At 37.0% G+C, this 19,465-nt stretch overlaps 1 protein-coding gene across 2 annotated transcripts; it reads right to left on the bottom strand.

Annotated features, from left to right (window-relative positions):
* Nucleotides 1-114: 114 nt before the first annotated feature.
* LOC109208853 (protein TSS) lies at nt 115-15,463 on the bottom strand. Of its 2 annotated transcripts, none has more exons than XM_019372010.1 (23): nt 15,054-15,463; nt 14,205-14,266; nt 13,983-14,075; nt 13,108-13,180; nt 9,545-9,904; nt 8,753-8,817; nt 8,498-8,629; nt 8,060-8,101; nt 7,464-7,979; nt 7,214-7,371; nt 6,410-6,890; nt 6,253-6,315; nt 6,063-6,164; nt 4,838-5,146; nt 4,659-4,751; nt 4,466-4,567; nt 4,282-4,386; nt 3,945-4,078; nt 3,634-3,817; nt 3,403-3,534; nt 3,206-3,330; nt 2,995-3,076; nt 115-2,886 (listed from the first exon to the last, which is right to left on the bottom strand). In XM_019372010.1, exons 1-23 carry the CDS (start codon nt 15,121-15,123, stop codon nt 748-750), a joined length of 5,622 nt encoding a protein of 1,873 aa, XP_019227555.1. In that variant the 5' UTR covers nt 15,124-15,463; the 3' UTR covers nt 115-747. The 2 variants fall into 2 exon arrangements, with proteins under 2 accessions (XP_019227555.1, XP_019227556.1); XM_019372011.1 differs by having other exon boundaries at nt 3,206-3,318; nt 15,054-15,462.
* Between the last annotated feature and the right edge of the window lie 4,002 nt (nt 15,464-19,465).

The raw sequence follows: 19,465 nt of genomic DNA, 5'->3' as shown, positions 1-19,465 counted from the left end.
TCTATTATGCAACAATGGCCTTATTTTTATATATTACGGATTTAATAAATAGTATAAATTAGATCAGGTAAAATATTTGTGAAAGTAATAACTAAAATGCATATGCAAAGCTCAGAAAAGCAAGTCAAGAGTAGATTTCGAGAAGCCAAAGAGTTGCACTCAAGGAGGATGGTAAGATAAATTACAAAATCCATGAAGCTGTCTTTACTATACAAAAAGTTATAGACTAAACTATAAAGCATCACTTATTAGAGGATGGTAATCAGCATTCAAACCTGGTTATTGCAAAAGTATGTGAGGAGAAAACAAACAATCTTGAACTCAATTTTAGAAGAGGATTTGCTTCTCATGCACCATTTGTTTATCTCAAGTGTATCACCTGACAAACTCGAAACAGTTGCAAATCTTTTGCTTCTTCTGTTCGAGCCCACAAAATTGAAGAGAAAAATGGAACTTTAACACATACATGGAAAGACTCAGTTCCTTTAGGATTCGATATAAATCTCCGTGCAGCAACCTATGGTTGAGCTAATAAAAAATTCCACCAAGCTTGCTTCAACCAACTCAAACTGTACCAGGAAGTCGACGCATTACCGGACTTTGAACTTCACCGTGTGTCCTAAGCAGGAAGTAACTCTAAATTCAATTCCTGTCCTTAAGGGGGTTCCCCAGTCTGCTGTAAAGTAAAGAGACAAAACTAATAGACCAAGATCAGGTCACTGCTCTTAACACAAATGTAGTAACTCTTCAACTTGCTACTTCAACAACCTCATTTTCACCATCACTATAATCTCCCCAACGCTTGGTTGCTTTCTCCTCAGGGGAATCAGTGTTGCATGTTTCTTTTGAAGCAGTAATCTCATCAGATGGTGCAGCTGTATCTCCAGACTTTTCTCCATTTTCACATTGTGATTTGTCAACATCTTTAGGCATGTCAGATTGCAGTTTTTCCCCATCTTCTTCCTGATCCTGTGTGATCTGCTGACTTCCTGTGTCGGCTGTTACCAAACTACTGGAGGGTTCCACGTCGGTCCCATCAGCCTCTGCCGTCTCGTGGTTTTCAGCAGCACCTTCCACAATTACAGCTGAAGGGGAGTCTCCTGCCTCAACCGGAGAAACTGGAAGGTCATTTTGAGTCGTTGGCATGTCGTTCAAAGATGCTGGAGAACCATCTGGCGACACTGGTATGCTATTTGGTGATATGGCATATCCATTTGGTGAAACAGGCATACCATTTGGGGAAGCCATGTAACCATTTGGAGCGACCGGAAAGCCATTTGGAACCCATGGTTGACCAGGGACAAACTCGGCTGCATGTGGGTTCATGATTCTAAGAGTAGTGAAATGGCTCGCATCTCCATTATGTTCACCATTGAGAAAAACAGGCTTGTTTCGTGGAACTCGATTTCCAGACCTACCATAGCCACCTGACAAGCGTGGGCCATAAGGAACTCTTGCTGTTGCTGACTGATGCGGTGATCTACGAACAGGATTCACGGTAAGCATAGGAGGGATATTCACAGGAGGGGGTAATATTCCTCCATGCTCCTTGAAACCTGCTGCTGGGATAGTGCCAAAAACTGGAACAGTCGATGGATTAAATGGAGGTGCAGCGGCCGAAAGTTTCTTGGCTGTTTCTTTTGCAGTCTCAGAATCACCTTGCTTATCTGATTCAGTAGGCACAGTACTAGCATTTTCGGTAGGTTCATCATCATTCTTCTCTTCCACTGCAGCTCCTGCATTTGTAAAACTAGCATCCTTCTCTGTTGCCGAATCAGCAGCAGGTTCAAAATCAGAAGAGGTGTCGGGGATTTTATCAGCTTTGCTTTCTGGCATATCAACTTTGGGAGATACATTTGCATCAGTGGAAGAATCATCATTTTGGATCCCCGTGACCGAGCTATTTGCTGAGTCTACTCCTTTGTTTTTAGCAGCAGTCTTTACTTCTGAAGCTGTGACGACATCTCCTTCCTTCTCTCCAGAAGCGTCAGTTTTTGTACCCTCCGAAGATTTGGCTGATACAAGTCCTTCTGCTTTACTTTGTTGAGGGTCATTGACTTCTTGATTGGTTTGTCCACCAGAATCATTATGTTGCTTCTGTTCACTGACTTTCTGAGCCTGCTCTCCATCACTGTTTCTCGCTGTTGTCGGCAGCGTTGAATCTGTTGCCACAGTTTCCTTGTTTTGTTCTGAACTATTGTCCTTCGGCAATTGCTCTGCCACTGCTTTTACAATTGTACCGGGTGGAGCTAAAGCAACTTCTTTGTAAGAGAATAGTTTTCCAGCTGCCTGAACGCTGATTGAGCTGACAATCGAATTGGTTTTGACAATTTGTTCTGTTGGAGCAGGGCTGATGGGTGCCGATTTGGGATTAGAAGCAGCTGGTGAAGAAGCACTGTTTAGCTTAGGGCTGAAACCAGCACTTTTCACAAACTTCTTTGAAGCAGGAGATGGCGTAGACGATGTTGCAGATTCATTTGGACTCGATCTTGGAGATGTAAAATTAGTGGCTTTACCTCGAGCTCTTGGTAAATGGGAAGCATTCGCGAAGTTGGTGTTAAGTTTTGCAAGGTTAGGTCTCCTAGAACTAGAAAGCTTACGCCCCATCATTGAACGGCCTTTGGGTAAAGCCTCTTGCCATCCTTCCTCAGACGTATCCTCTTGTATCACGTCATCATTTTTCTCCACTAGTGTCTGTTCTACCAAAATGTGATCAGATTGCTTAGGTGTAGAGTCTGCAATCTGTAGTTCCTGTTTGTTGTCTAATTCAGACTTGTTCTCTTTATCACTGGAGTTCTCCAGAACAGGACTATTTGGAGAAAGAAGTTCATCCTTCTCAAATTCATCCGTAGCTATTCCCCCATTTTGCCCTGCTTTGCCTTTAACCTGTACAATAAATGAGGAAATGTGGACAGGATACTTCAGTTATGTAAACTAAAAAGAAAATGGTTGTGTATATTAGGAAATGCAAACGACAGAAGTCGAAACTCAAACCTTTGCGCGAGCTTGCTTCTTTTGGGCTTCTCTAGCCTTCATCTCTGCATCTGGAGCTATGTAATCCAACAAGTCCGAGACACTACGTATATCAATGAGAAAACAATTTTTGATTAGCATATATAAGATGTCACACATTACTTTATTCTGGTTCTTCCCAAGAGTAACTAGAAAAATAATGGAAGTATGGAATAGGAAAAAAGAATATTACCTTAGATGACCTTTGCTAGAGATAGAGGCATCGGGCTTTGGGGTACCATTTCGTGCAGCTTCTTGCTGTTCGAGAGCTTTGGACTCGAAATACTCAAGCCATGCAGCAGCATCCTGCAGAAAATTCTGAATAAGATTGACACGAGGATCATCATCGGGAACAAACTGAATGACCAGACTTACAAACTAACTTTTTACCTGAGTACGTAAATCATCAGGTCCAAGTTTAGCTTGTAGAATCTGAAGCGTAGTTTGTTCATGCTGAACGCTTAAGGAATATGCTTCCATCAAAGAAAGAGCAATTGCAATTGCATGATAGCTGGCAGCAGTCTGGAGGAAACAAACATTTCGGTTAAAAATAAGATGCCAACAGGCTGATTTTCTAGACACTCAAAACATAATAATAGATAGAGAAGAGAAAGAAATTACTTGAATGTGGTCCGCTCCAAGAAGTCTCTGGTTACACTTAAGAGCCTCGTGAAGGTACCTAAGTGCAACATGGACATTTCCGAGACCTTCTTCCATCATTGCCACGTTTATATATGTTGCAGCAGTATTTGGATGTGAAGGTCCACAAGTAAGATGCAAAAGATAGAGGGCACGATTCACATACCTGAATAGAGAAAAAACAGTTAGTTCAGTTTTGTCCTTCAACATAAAGATGTGTTCACATACAAGATGATGCAATGTCCTAATCGTAAAAAAATAATCACATGACTTTCAACACCAGATCCACATACTTTAATGCCAACTCTGTGTGTTGAAGTCGGTAGTAGAAAACTGCTAAATCTCCATAACTCTTCATCGTATCTGGGTGGTCAAGTCCAAGTTCTCTTTCATTAATATCCAAAGCTTTTTGTTGATAAATAGTAGCCTGATATGAGGAAACATTACAGATATAAGAGAGAAAATCACGATTCGTACATGTTAAAGGAAACTAGAGAAAACCAGTGTTGTATCCAGCGAAATAAATATGGTCAGATAATGCGGTATGCTGAATTTCTGTAAAAAGTTTTTCCCTGAAGTAGAACACTCTGCTTCTGAAGCCAATTCAGAAATCCAATTATAAGCTAATACCTGATTAAAATCTCCAGTGTGGTAGAGTACCACAGCTAAGAGACTGTATGCACCAGCTGTCATTCGATGGTAAGGACCACAGACAGACACGAGTTTTGAGAGTGCCTTCACGATTAAAACAAATATCAGTTCGAGACTTTGAATTATATATCAAGATGTGCCATTCAACCAAAACGAGTGTTACCTTAGTTCCATAGTTTACAGCATCCTCCAGTTTGCCTTTGTCGAGGGAAGTTTTGGATGATTCCAGCAGCGTACGCCCATCGGCTGACGAGCATGCAACATGCTGTTGAGAACATATACCATTGTTAAAACTTCCTGAAGTCCTCCTAATAATTCACATTCCACATCTAAAAACTGAAAACTAGTGTGTATACCTTGTACACGGGGACCATGCTTATTATATCCGACTTCTTGAAAGGAAATGGAGAGTCCACATCATAGTCTTTGGGAACAAGCTCAAGTCCTACCTGTAATAATAATTGTTAGTACGGATGAGGAGAGAAAGACTTACTAAAGACAGGACACCGATTTCTTAGCATTCGAATTTGCATACCTTATGGCAAAGACCTCGAAGAATAGCAAATTTTCTAAGATCCTGCCGACTTTCATCCTTCCACTGCCACCCAAACCTCTTCGAAAGAAAAGCTTCTATCCATTTCCATTTCAAGTCATCATCTGAATCACCATTCTCTGCAGATGGCGTCCCGAGCAATACATTTAAACAAGAAGCTATTGCTGCAGCCACATTAGCAATATTATCAACTGCTGCAACAACAGCCTGCAGTATGTGTTTGTAAGCTCTAACGACCATCTCGTGAATACAAAGAGATTGCACATGAGGAAGCTTGTCTGCAAGTTCCACCTAACATCAGAAGCAAAAAAGTTAGTAAAAGAAAGTAATGCTAAATATCAACCTTAGAAATTAAAATAAAACTTAGAAGTTGGAAGGAACATTTCTACCAAGAAGACATCAAAGAGAATAACAGTTCCCACTTTCCCTTCCCTCAACTCCTCTGTCGCTGTTCATATAGAACAGGATTCTCAAAGAGCCTATTTACTGATTTAAATAAGCCAATAGAAAAGAATTTAAGCTGAAACATGGAGTAAAGAAACTTGGTAAAAAAAAATTTTTCGAGGAAAACTTGGTTAAATCTCTCTTGAAGCCAATTCTTATTCACAGAAGACTCTCCAAAAGGATAAAAGCTAGAAAGGTCAGAGTTTCTGACTCTGCTAACGAGAGAGTTTTGAAGTATTGCTATTGCTGTTATGCAGCAGGTTAATCATACGGTGGGAAGTTGTCTCAAAAGACCAATCAAATCTGCGAACTTAGAGAAGGACAAAATATAATGAACAGAAAGGATCCATACAGGTGATATCAACTAGCTGGGAATAAGGGCGTAGCACTGTTGCTACACTAATATTAGATCCTGATATTTATCTAGGGTCCTTTCTAGTCTAATTCAATACTTGTTTGTCAATGCAAGAATAAGTGTTCGACTTAGAGCTATGTTGTGCGAACTCTCTAAATGCTGCCACACCCGTGTCGGATCCTCCAAAAATACACTCTTTTTGGAGGATCCTACACGCACCTGGCGACATTTTCGGAGAGTCCGTGCAACATAGATTTAGAGTACTCCAAAGTTGTAGTTAATAGAAATTTATACTTCCCTTACTATAAAATAAAGGAAAAATTAAGGGCTGGGGACTGCACTAATAAAGTTAGAAATGACGTCCATTCATAGATTTATTGCGCTAAATGTAAGGCCTGAAGCAATTACCACGCGCCCCAAGGAGCACATTTGCAAACCCCTGGTGTGCATGAAATCTGTCAGTGTCCTTCCATCGACAGGTGAAAGCTCCAGCGACCCGAAATCAGCAACCTTTCAGAAGTTCAAATATTGCAACCAGCAAGCGTTAGTTCAATTTCGAAGCAGGATAGACATGCAAAATATATAGAGGCACACTAACCAGTTTTGGAAGGGCAGTATCAGCGTAGTATTTATGTGCCATATTGATCAACTCATCAGGTGACTGACAAAATAAACAGAACCAGAACTTGGTTTTAAGAACTGGATATGATCACCTCTTGCAAAAGTTACTTGTAACAACAAAAATTGCTACACACCTTAAGGTGAAGACCAGTTTCTGATTCCTTTAGGCGCAAATATGCTGCTTCAGGTAGCACCTTTTTCCAAAGAATCTCTGTTTCCTCGTCTTGTTTCTCTAGTTCTTTCTTGTTAGTGTCACTTGAAGAAACTTCCTTTCCTGAAATCTTGTCATCTGATTTCTTCTTAATATCCTTCAGCAGGCCACCATGCTTCCCAAGACCCTTTACCGCTGGCTCTACTTTAGCTTCATCGGCTTTTTTTGACTCAGCTTTCCCGGAGGCCTGATTTTGCAAATGTTGCACCCAACATGCACCCAACTCCCATCTAATAGATTTCACTTGTTTGCTTTCTTCTTCCTGTAATTTGTGCAAGCTTTCGCCGAGCACCTGTCTTACTAAAGACTTAGCAGCCACAACGTCTTCGACATCTGCACCGTGTAATTTATGTACTTGGCTTGATGACTGAGGTGTTGATGACTTGTGCAATAGCATTCTCAAGCTGCACCAAAATGAAGAATACAGTAAAGAAAATATTTCATGAAAATCAGAAACAATTCACTAAAGTACATACATTAATCTTACGGCTTCTTTCATTTTTGGCCCAGGGCCCAAAATAAATACAGGCAGTAGCCCAAATATCCAAAATATATGCACTGATTATGTATATTATATGTACATTTATGTATATTTATATATATTATATGTATATTCGAACGCAATACACAAAACATATACATTTGCCAGCTATCATTTTTGGGTGGCCCAAAAATGTAATTATCCGTTAAATCTTATTGGTATCTGATTCTGGTTAACTCAACTGACCTGTTAACATTTAATGCATTGGCACCTCCTTCCGCCTGGTCATCAATTTCAATGTCCTGAGGAATGGGATTAGACCCCCAGTTCACCTCAGCTGCAACTTTTACAATAGCTGTGTAGCCACAGTGTCTAACAACCACTACACCCAAGGTACAAGTATCCTACCAAAAAAAAAAAAATTAACATCATAAGATAAATAAAATCTACTTGCAGATAAATGACGAAAGAGAAACAAATTTATATTCAAACTGACATGAACTGTAGCACTCTCATCTGCAGTTATGCCTTTTAACAAATTTCTCTTTGCAAGCTCCTCCGCAGACATGCTCAGCACCTGATTCCCGTCATTTTTGTTGTCCAATTTCTTGCTTGCATCTGAGATGTCTTTTGTCACACTGATTAGAAGATCTCCAATTCTTTCCTCGTATGAACTAGACTGATTTGTTCCATTTTGGCTGTTTTCCACTAGATGCTTTATGGAAGCAACAGCTTTGAGAACTGACACATCGACGAATAGACTGTGAAGTAAAAACGCTTTCCTATCTCGTATTTGCCTTTCTTCCGCCGTTTTACAAGGCATTGCTGCAAGAATAGCAAATTCCTTTGCCCATGGCCTATGATCATGTTTGCCATCTCTTCCTTGTCCACCTCCATTTCCTTCCCAATTCTCATCTTCCATCGGAAGGGGAGGAAAAGTAGCCGGATTGTCGGCAACAAAAGGAGGGACAACCCATGTGTTTGCTCGAAAACCATAAGGGAGGTTCCCAAACTGTAAGAAAAGGTAACCATTCTTGAGCATTCATTGTTTTTAACATTATTGAAACCAAGATAATCGCAAATGTTACTAACCTTATTGTGCTCAGTGAAAGCTTTCATGAGAGCCTTGTATGCCTGGAACAAACAAACAGTTAACAATGAGGCATATATAGTCATTGCCACTAGGCGAAGTCTAGATCTCAAAAATGGAATAAAATGAGCTAATCTCGAAATCCTCTATTTTTACCCAGCTGCAGATGCCGCAATTGTGAACTCTTGTTTGCAATTGTGCAGCTCGCAAATGTGAACCAAATGGTCGCAAATGCGAAATGGCCTTGGAGCCTCAGATGTCGCAAATGCAACACATACATGTATATATATACTATATATTGACTCTTCTCCGCTTCTTCGTAGGTTTACTTCTTTATATTTTAATGAAGTAAAAATTCTAGCTCCGCCACTGGCCACTACATACTGAACCTTTGTGGTTCGATAGACGATAAAGTATTAAGAAAACACATTCTTACTCACAGCATCAAAAACTCGACTTAATTGTTGTAATAATCCAACCAAAGAGTGACTCAAAAGAGCATGTTTTCCAGCAGGATAGAAACCTGTCCGAGAAGCAACAATGGTTGTTGGCTTGCCACTGCAAATCCGGACCTGTAATATATTTCAAGAATCATTATTCAAAACAATGACTCCATATGATAGAGTTCTAAAATTTAAGAACCCCTCACTATTTGCAAAAGTTGCCACATTATATTTAAAACAAAGAAAGCTCACATCTATTTGGAAAAAATCATCTTCTGTTTTATCCTCAAGGAATGGTCGACTTGATCTCCTAATATCTGCATAAATCAAACAACAAATTACCAACAACAACAACAAACCCAGTGTAATCTCACGAGTGGGGTCTAGGGAGGGTAGTGGGTATGCAAACCTTGCCCCTACATTGAGAAGGTAGAGAGGTTGTTTCTGATAGACCAAACAACAAATTACCAGTTAAGGCAAATATCTTTATGACAAATTTTTTAACACTAAAAAGATATTTGCAGCTCGCAAGCTGGCCCGGACACCACTGTCATTTAAAAGGACAAAAAAAAAAGATAACTGCAGCTATGAAATGCCACTGAAAATTCTTTCATGTGCATTTCCAGCTCCAATTAATTGAATTACTTATTTCTTTGCACCCCATTTTCACTAATTAAAAAAAACTGAAACGAAAGTTGAAGACTTTTCTGTTAATCAAATAATAAAAAAACACTCCCCTCATTCTAGTTTATGTCACACTATTTCCTTATTTCTCCATTCAATAAAGAATAAGTAACATATTTTTATAATTAAAAATAATTAATAATTTAACTTTAAATTTTTTATTTTATCCAAAACGAAGAGATGACATATTTAAAATTACAAGTTTCAAAAATCTTCCTTTCGATCTTATATACAAGATTGAGTCAAAATATGTCACATGAACTGGAAAACGGATGAAGTATATATAACATAAACCCAATAATGAAAATTATTAAACTTAGTTACATATTACAAAAAATAGAATTAAAATTTAAAACTCACATTGGATTGGAGGGGTGAGATGAGCAAAAGAGAAAAAGTCATAAAACTGTCCCAACCGGGGTGGGGGACACATCATTGCTGGGTCGCCTTTCTCCGCCGAGTCGCCGGCGTCCGCACCGCCGCATACGGCGGTGGCATCTGGCTTCGACGGCTTGGCCTTAGGTGAACCGGCCGCCTTTTTCGGTTCCTGGCTTTTGGGCTTGCTTGATTTTGATTCGGCATTTTCTAGACCGGGTTCGGTTGAACCGGTTCGACCGGTCGGTTTGGGTGAAGAAGATGAACCGCCGAATGAAGTGGTGCAGGCCACTATGTCCAGAAGTCTTCTAATATGAGCCACTGATTGTTCTTCTGTATAATCCTCTGCACAATAAATAAAATAACAGAAAATTTAGTTAGATTTTAATATTTTGAAAGTTATGAAAATTAATTTATATAAAACTATGAATAGTGTCATACTGAGTATAAAGAAATGTCATATAAAATAAAAAAGTTACATTATGTTAATTAATGCTAGCATATATTTTGTGTAACACTAATGCAAGCCTCGTTGTCAAATGCGGACCTATGTGTAATATTTAGGGTTATCGAACGTCATAAACTTAAACAGAATCTTGCATATATATATATATACTAATTTTAGTGTACGCGCGTTGCACGCGTATTATGTGTCAATAATATAAATCTTTAAAAGATAATATAAATAATATACAAAAGATGTATTTAAGTTGTAAAATAAAACTTCTGAAATTTGCAAATTCTTAAAAAAGATAAGTAAACTGTCATAGCGGTTTTTCCTCGGTTTGCTATGGTACTTGCTTCAATTTTGCCAACTCACCACAACAAGATGCAGAGACATAAATTGTTATTCTTACTGAACTAATTAGTGTAAGCAGCTTTTAAGACTTTGCAATGCAAGGCAACCAACACCAATTGACTTTAAAGTACTTTTTGACGTGACAACAAATTTTCAAAAAAATTTCAGTGAAGCTATTTTGTATTTCTCGCACAGAATAACTACTTAATTCTTCAAAGTAACTAACTTATTTTACTACCTAAAGTTTCATAATATGAATTTTTGAGTTTTGAACATCGAATTGGAGTCGGAATTGAATGAAACTAGTATGGTTGGACTTGTAATCGAATGGATTATCGTATTTTGTGAGTTTGGTCGAGTTTCGAGGCGTAGGCCCGGATGTGATTTTTGGCCGAATTTGGGATTTGATGTAGGATTCGATCTTTATCATTGTAATTGTTTCCTTGGGCTTTGTCTGATGTATTTGAGTTGCTTTTGGTTAGTTGTGAGCCGTTCGGAGGTCGCTACGCGTGTGATGGCATTTTTGGAGCATCGCTTGGCTTGCTCGGTGTTGGAATTGACTTGTTCAAGATAAGTAACTCTTCTAAACTAAGTGCTTAGGGATGAAACCCCCAATTACCTGTTATGTGATTGATGTTGAGGTGACACATATGCTAGGTGACGGGCGTGTGGGCGACCCTGTGAATTGTGACTCCGTTGTTTCCAGGGCACTGTATAGTGGTCCCATTTTGTTGATATATGTGTTTTCACCATGTTATAAAGTAATTTGAGCTGTCAGTCATGCTAGATATCATGTTTAGGCTTTATGCTGATATTGTTAGGACCCATAGTGGTCGTTACTTGCTGTCATCTTACTGATTTCATTGATATTTCATACTCAGTCATATCATGCATTCATATCATATCTCGGTCTCAGTTGTTACTTATTGATACATCATATCATTATTCCAGGTCAGTTTTCATGACATTGTGATCCCGTGGGTGAGACTAGAGAGATTGATGACTGAGTGAGGCCGAGAGCTTGTGAGTGACAGTTATGGGATCGGGCTGCACGCCGCAGCGGTTATATTGATGATTATGATAGCGTTTGGGCTGAAGAAACCCCTCCGGAGTCTGTAACACACCCCCAGTGAGCGCGGTTGATTATATTGAGGGATGGATCTTGTTCGAAGCATTTATATACTTGGAGATGGATCTTCTCCATGGGGTTGGATTGGCCTTCCTCGGTACTGAGTGACTGATGGTCAGTGATGTATATATTCCGGGATGGATCTTCCCTGGGCCGTATGGGCCATATACAGTACCGAGTGGTTGAGTATGATGAGTGGAAAGTGTGAGACAATGAGATTGAGTACTCTAAGAGTGTGAGTACATGATTCATCTCTGAGATACATGGCATTGGCATGCACACATGGCATACATGTATAGAGATGCATTTTTCCTCATGTTGTACGGTATCACATCATTCATGACTCTTTTTACACACATTGATATGTGGGCATAGAGTGGTATTTCACACTTGTTATTTGGAAAGGAAATGGAACATTTTATTTATTGTGGAAAGGATTTTTTTTCATGAAAAATTACAGTTTTCAAACTGTCTCATATTTTCGACGATTTCGGTAAAGGATTTGGGTTTTCACGATATTCTTGAAAAGCAGAACTATTTTCGAAAAAATTGTGCAAAAGTTGAACATCTTTTTATCTCTGAGTTATGTCCTTGTTCATATGCTCTACGTTGTTATGAATTGCTGTTGGTTATTGGTGTTGGACCCGACCTATGTTCCAACTCGTCACTACTTTCAACCTGAGGTTAGATTTGTTATTTTTTGATTACATAGGGTCGGTTGTACTCATACTACACTTCCTACACATTGCGTGCAGATTTCAGATGTCGATGCTGCTGTGATAGATGGGAGCTGGATTGGAAGATGTACCTGCGTCCATGTTGTAGCTGCCTCTTGTTCATGGTAGCCTTAGATTTTAAAACTCTGTTTATGTACTTTTCAAACAGAAGATGTATTTATTTCATATTAGCTTTGTAAATTCTAGTCTTAGAAGCTCATAATTTGCACTACCAGTCCTTGGGAAATGTATAAGATTCAGAGAATTCTTTGTTTAGTTGTCTTATTAATATTATTGAAATTGAATATTTGTTAGTTGGCTTACCTAGCGGGTTGAATTAGATGCCGTCACGACTAGTGAATTTTGGGTCATGACAACTTGAATCCTTTAAGATATCAGAAACTGACTTTGAGGTTGCAACTTTGGCTTTTGAAAACTTCAAAATATAGTTTTCAAAAATATGTGCCACCCAAAAATTTTGAACCTAAGATTGTTACAAAGATCCCTAAATGGTCGTTTGGATGGGAAACAAGTTATTCCATGATTAATTATTTCGGGATTAGTTTTTCCGGGATTGTTATTTCATCCTTTCACATGGATAAAAATAATACTACAATCCTGTAATAACAAATATCGGGATTAGTTATACCGCCGAGATTAGTTATACCGTAATTTTATCTTCAACCAAACATGGGATAAACTCATCTCGGATTTTATCCCGAAATTAATTATCCCTTTTCTCTCGCACCAAACAATCTCTAAGGTGTAGCTATTACTGCATTCGACAAATTATACTGTGTATATAAATTAATTATTATTCGTTATATATATATATATATATATATATATTCGCATTTTGTTAGTATTGCATATCAGGTGGGACCGAGAGCATAGAGAACAGTACCTTCGACCAGGCTGAGGTGGCACGGTTTGAGCGACACAATCTCCACTGTATCTTTTAGCCTTGTTCCTCGCACCTGTCCCATTCCAAAATGCCATCATTATTTTCCATATATGTATAAATAGAGTTTAACTATTTAAATTTTTTAAATTTATCATATTAGTAAAAGCTTATTACAGAATATAATTATTTAAAATAATATAATTTTGATTACTTAGAAAGTATGATAAGAAACTTACTATAATGTTAATCAACATTGATTTGTATAAATTTATTTTATTACTATTATTTGATAGCATAGGAAACGAGAGAACTCTGAGAAGAAAAAGTAAAAGATCTAATTTTCAAAATAAATAATATTTGATATTTTGCACTTCAATATAGTATAAGAGCAGTCACGAGTTTAAAAATTGCTAATATAATCAAATACTAAACATTTAGGTTGAAAAGTCATAGTGTAGTCGTGCTGATACCTAAAGCAGTAACACAAATACATTGCTTTTTTACTTGGATAAAATTATGGTTTAAATAAACACAATTATATTTTAACCATTTAATTCTCATAAAGCTCTTTACATCAATCATTTATTTTTAATATTATTTTTAAAATTTTAAAGCTAATATACAAACATTTGAAATGTAATTTTTTTAACAAATTGAAGCTAATTATACAAATATTTTTTTTTATTATTTTACTCTAGTAAACTTGTTTCTACTATTAAATGGCTCAGCGCCACATGATAAAACAACTTTTTTTTGGGTTGCATTTTTTTCCAAAAATTGAATTATTTTCTGAATGGAAGATGAAAATGACATGCAATATCTAATTTAAGAGTAAAATATCCAAATAAAAAAAATAAAAAATTATAAAATGTTACCTCATGTGACAAGGAGTAATTGGTCACGTGACACGTCTCCACATTGACGGCTAAGAGCTTTCTCACATCTAAAATCTTGTCCGTTGATATTCCCTAAAGTCAACGATTGTAAAATTGACCAAAGTCATATACGCGCACCATATTATTCTCTTCTAACTTCCGTTAATTTTCTTTTCCTTTTTCAACGAACTACCGTTAGCAATTAACTGTCAGTTACTTTACCTTAAGCAACACTTGCGAATCTTCAGGTGTTCCCACCGTTATCTCTATAACGTTTGGCAGAACTGTAATTCAAGAATTAACTCCGGCTAAGTTATAAAAGAAAATGCCAACAAAAAAGCAAAAAAGAAGAAAAAAAATAGTCTTTGCATGAACAATAATTTCTTTTCGAGTTTTAAATTATATGCACTGACAATAAAAAAAAGTATGTATTATTAAGGTAGTTCAACAAATAATAACAGTCGAGTTATCACTTTAATGTAGTTACTAGTAATTACTAATATTTATTATAGATATTTTTAAATTGAGAGCTCCAACTCAGTGGTAAAGGGTGTTCATATAGATGCTGGTGTCGCGGATTGAAGTATACACTAAATTAAAGCATCTATTTTAAATTTAGCCCAAAAAAAAAAAAGAAGATATTTCATACCTTATAAAAACTTATTTTTGTACATATTTCTACACAATTAGTACATATAACCTAAATTCTTCTAAAAAGGTGGCATGTGATACAGTGGTAGGTAAATTTTTGAAGTGATAAAATAACTTGAATTGGAGTAATGTTTTAAATTAATTAACGTGGTGGACACAAGGAAAAAGTTATTCTAAAAATTATTTTAATCATAAATTAGTAGTGCAAGTGTAATTGAATTAAAAAAAATTAGAAACATGACTAATTTAGAAACTTACTAAACATGGAGAAAAATGTAAAAGATGGTAAGACACCATAGTAAAACAATAATTTATTTGAGTCATAGATTAAAATTTTGATAAATAGCAAAAAAAAAAAAAAAAAACAAAGGGAAAAAATCATGAAGATATATTCAAGATAATAAGAAAAAGATAAGGTACCTTTCTCTTCTTTCTTCTTCTTCTCCCCCTTAGTTTTGTGTGGCTTAGCTTTTCCTGTTTTAGGAGCCATTATTTCTCTTCCTCAAACTTCTCAGTAAAACGCGGCGTGTTCGAATTCTTTCAATAAAAACTTACACAAATGAATAACACTAGCAATACATAAAGAATTTCAAATTCCCATATATTCATATATATATCAAGAAAATGCAAATGGAAGGTTTTTATTAGTAGAAGAGAACTTAAAAAGAAGCAAGATAAGAAGAATATTATGAATGAAAATTCATTGTTTTTTTTCTTCTTTTCACTTTGTTGTTCTTGAGAGTATAACTAAGAGGATATAGGAAAAGAGAGAAATATGAAGAAATAAGAAGAAGGGGTTTTATTTTTGTTGGAGATAGGATAAGGTAATACACAATCCAACCCATAGCCTAAGAGCTTTTAGCATATATTTTTTTCTTGTTTGTACATGGTATGTGTATATCAAAAGAATGTAAGGCTGGCAATTTCAGACCTCTCATTTCTCTTCCATTCTTCTTCTCTTTTTTCCATTTGTGAGTTTTATTTTTTGTCATTAAGTGGACTAGAAGCTGCTATATTACTAAAGAAAATGTTAAAAATCTTGTTATCATCTTCAAACTTTTTATCAATAATTTAACTAATTCAAATAGCCGCACACTTAATCGGTTAAACTAAAAATAACCGACGGATATATAATACTCTATATGTATAATGTATGTATATTATGTGTATAACTTTGTATAATCAATGTATAATCTATGTTTACTGGCTGAAAAAAGTAAATAGTGAATCTGAACAACATTTTTAGATAATGTGTCGCTTATGTTATTAATTGAATTTTTCTGTTTAGCTACATAATTTATCAGTCGTTACTTCCTATTTTTTTAGTAGTAAATTTTTTCCATATAGGTTTTGGGAGTGTGGAAGCGTGTGTGATCATTTTATTTCATAGTTTTAAGTCGTAAGAAAGAGTTAAAATTTTATTTATTTAATTATGTTTTCACGATACGCTCCTTCACTCGAACTTGATTCTTTTTTACGAGTCAAGCACATATGAGACTTTCTTTTTATAATGAGTGGCGGTAAGACTTGAACTCAGGACTCCTTCGACTCTCATATTATATTAAACATTTAAGCTATAGAGCATATTCTTATTTACTTTAATTATGTCTTAAGAAAGAAGTTGAAGAAAAAAAACAGTGCAATCTGGCTTCGGTTTAAAGGATAAGAGGTTTATTTTGAAATAGTAGATTTTAAGGGTTTAATCTAATGCCACGTTCATATAAAGATAATGCTTATGAAGACCCATTTACATGTTAGCACCACATTTCTTCCCGTTTTCCTTTATTTATTTTAGTAGAATAAGTTATAAACAGACAATGTAATAAAATAAATTTGACAAAATTATAGAATAATGCACTTCATAAGTTGACCGTGTACTATTTTAGCCTAGTTATAAGTTTGCAAATGTGTAGCCAAATATCAATAAGATCTTTTCTTTTCTCATTCCCTCTAATTATAACAACCTCATTTATTCCTACTAACCCTATTGTAGCTCTCTCCTCATTTTTCACCCATAAATATTTAATTTAATTAATGAAAAAGAATCATTTGCAAACAAAACTGGAAAAAAAAAATTAGTTCCCCATTCAGTCAACACTCATTCGTGCCTTCTTCCATGTCACGACCCGGATTTCCCCACCATCGGGAGTCGTGATGGCGCCTACTAATGGGAGCTAGGCAAGCCAAGTTAATTTACTTCTTTTAGCAATTATCGATCATTTAATAAAAACAAAACTTGATGTGATAAAGCGGAAGTCTCAAATAGTAATTCACTGAAAGAAAAATGCGGAAGTTTAACAAGATCCTCTATCCAAGACTGGTGTCACAATACTCACGAACGTCTAGAGAATACTAAATACAAGGTTTGAATGAAACATAAAACTGTCTGCTTCGGTACAAATGATAACAAACTGAATAAAATAGAAAGGGACTCCGGGCCTGCGGACGTCAGCAAAGCTACCTCGAATGTCCCTGGACTAAAATCAACTCCCAATCGACTATTGCTGTCCAAAAGCTGCTGCTCCGGCGCTGTGATCTGTGCAAAAAGATGCACAGAGTGTAGCATCAGCACAACCGACCCCATGTGCTGGTAAGTGCCTGGCCTAACCCCGGTGGAGTAGTGACGAGGCTAGACAGGACTATACAGACCTGCGCAGATATATCTATATATACAAGTACAACAAAATAACAACGGAAAGTAATAATTGAGACTGGGAGGGGAACATGCTGTTGGGGGTAGCAGATAAACAGAATAGCAGGGATAAATAAGGAAACTACCACTGAATTCTTCTAACGCAGAATAAGTGGTCGGCATGCCACACGATCCCATTTCATAATATATATAAGTGGTCGGCGTGCCACACGACCCCATTGCATAATATGTAAGTGGTCGGCGTGCCATACGATCTCATTTCATAATATATAAGTGATCGGCGTGCCACACGATCCCATTTCATAATATATAAGTGGTCGGCGTGCCACACGATCCCATTTCATAATCACAATATAACAAAATAATCCCGACGGGGGATAACAATGTATAACTTCCCGGCAAGGGAACAACAATATAATAACTTCCCGGCAAGGGAACAAAATATCAAATCAAATGTCCCGGCAAGGGAGAAACATCTATAACCGCACTGGTCCCAACATCTAACTACCGCAGCTATAACCGATCCTGTTACAACATCTAACTGCCACAACTATAATCAATCCAGTTACGACATCTATCTACCACAACTATGATCAATCTTGTTACAACACTTAACTACCTCAGCTATGACCAACCTATGACAACACTTAACTACCTCAGCTATAACCAACCTATGACAACACTTAACTATCTCAGCTATAACTATAGTCATCACTCAACACAAGAAAACATTAACCTAAGCGTCCGTAATATCAATTAAGAACACAGTACAAGGGAACCACAACTCAACAATAGCCCGCCAAGGGACAGCATAATGATCCTTTCTCTCCTCACTTTTACTTCACAATTCACTTCACAACTCGAGCCAATGCTCTAGAGGTTCAATTATCACTTATACTTTCGTAATTCGCTATACAACTGGAGCCAACGCTCCTCAATATCCATAAGTCACGATTCTTTCCACATCTTTGCACAACAAATAGTAATAATCACCAAGGCATGAATAATACAACGAAGTCATGGAAATCACAATATAGGACTCACGGTCATGCTAGACACCAATGTATAGATACTCGTCACCATGCCTATACATCGTACTCGACAATTAGCAAGTAGCAAAATAAGACTCAACTCCTATTCCCTCAAGCTAAGGTTAGACCAAACACTTACCTCAACTTCCACGGCCAAATCAATCCACCACAACCGCTTTCCATCTCGAATTCTGCTCCAACTCAATCAAATCTATACAATAATGACTTCATAGTATCAATATATGCTAAACAAATCAAACCCAATGGCTAATTATAGCTTTTCAAGCTTTCTTCCCAAAATCCTAAAAATCGCCCCCGGGCCTGCTTGGTCAAAACACGAGGTTCGAACCAAATTCATATCACCCATCCACCCACGAGCCCGAATATATAATTTGTTTTCAAATTCGACCCCAAAACGAGGTCTAAATCAAGAAAAATCAAAAAGCCCTAGTTCTACCCAAATCCCTAATTTTCTAAAATTCCATATTTTAGGCCTAGAAATCTAGTGGGTGTTGATGAAAGTGGAAGAAAACAAGTTAAAGATTACATACCCAAGTAGTTTTGGTGAAGAAATGCTTCAAAAATCGCCTAAGAGCTTTGGAGAAGAAGAAGTTGTGAAAAATAATGAGAATCCCGTAATGCATTCTGCTTTTAGAACTTAAAATAACTGGGCGAATTTTTACTCTATGCGATCGCGGAAGAATCAATGCGATCGCATAGAACAAATTGATGACTATCAAAATTAACTCTATGCGATCGCGGAAGAATCAATGCGATCGTATAGAACAAATTGTGACCTCCCAAAATTTACTCTGTGCGATCGCGGAAGAACCAATGCGATCACATAGAACAGATTGATGACTACAAAAATTAACTCTATGCGACCGCGAAAGAATCAATGCGATCGCATAGAACAAATTGATGACTACCAAAATTAACTCTATGCGATTGCGGACATTCCTATGCGATCGCATGGAACAAAAACCTGGACACCAGCAACCAACAAAAACACTAGATTTTCTAAGTCCAAAAACACTCTGACGCCTATCCGAAACTCACACGAGCCCTCGGGGCTCCAAACCAAACATACATACTAACTCAAAAATATCATACGGACTTGTTCGTGCGATCAAATCACCAAAACAACA

The sequence above is a fragment of the Nicotiana attenuata genome, unplaced genomic scaffold, assembly GCF_001879085.1.
Source record: "Nicotiana attenuata strain UT unplaced genomic scaffold, NIATTr2, whole genome shotgun sequence".
Taxonomy (NCBI): Eukaryota; Viridiplantae; Streptophyta; class Magnoliopsida; order Solanales; family Solanaceae; genus Nicotiana; species Nicotiana attenuata.
The sequence above is the reverse complement of the archived record's forward strand: the minus strand, read 5'-3'. Positions and strand labels throughout refer to the sequence as shown.

Excerpts from the sequence above, each read along its gene's own strand:
- LOC109208853 (XM_019372010.1), bottom strand. The coding sequence starts at position 15,123 with ATGGCTCCTAAAACAGGAAAAGCTAAGCCACACAAAACTAAGGGGGAG. Across the intron at positions 8,818-9,544 it reads TCTCACCCCTCCAATCCAAT|ATATTAGGAGATCAAGTCGA; the intron begins GTGAGTTTTAAA and ends TGATTTATGCAG. Across the intron at positions 4,079-4,281 it reads ACACTGGAGATTTTAATCAG|GCTACTATTTATCAACAAAA; the intron begins GTATTAGCTTAT and ends TCCTCATATCAG.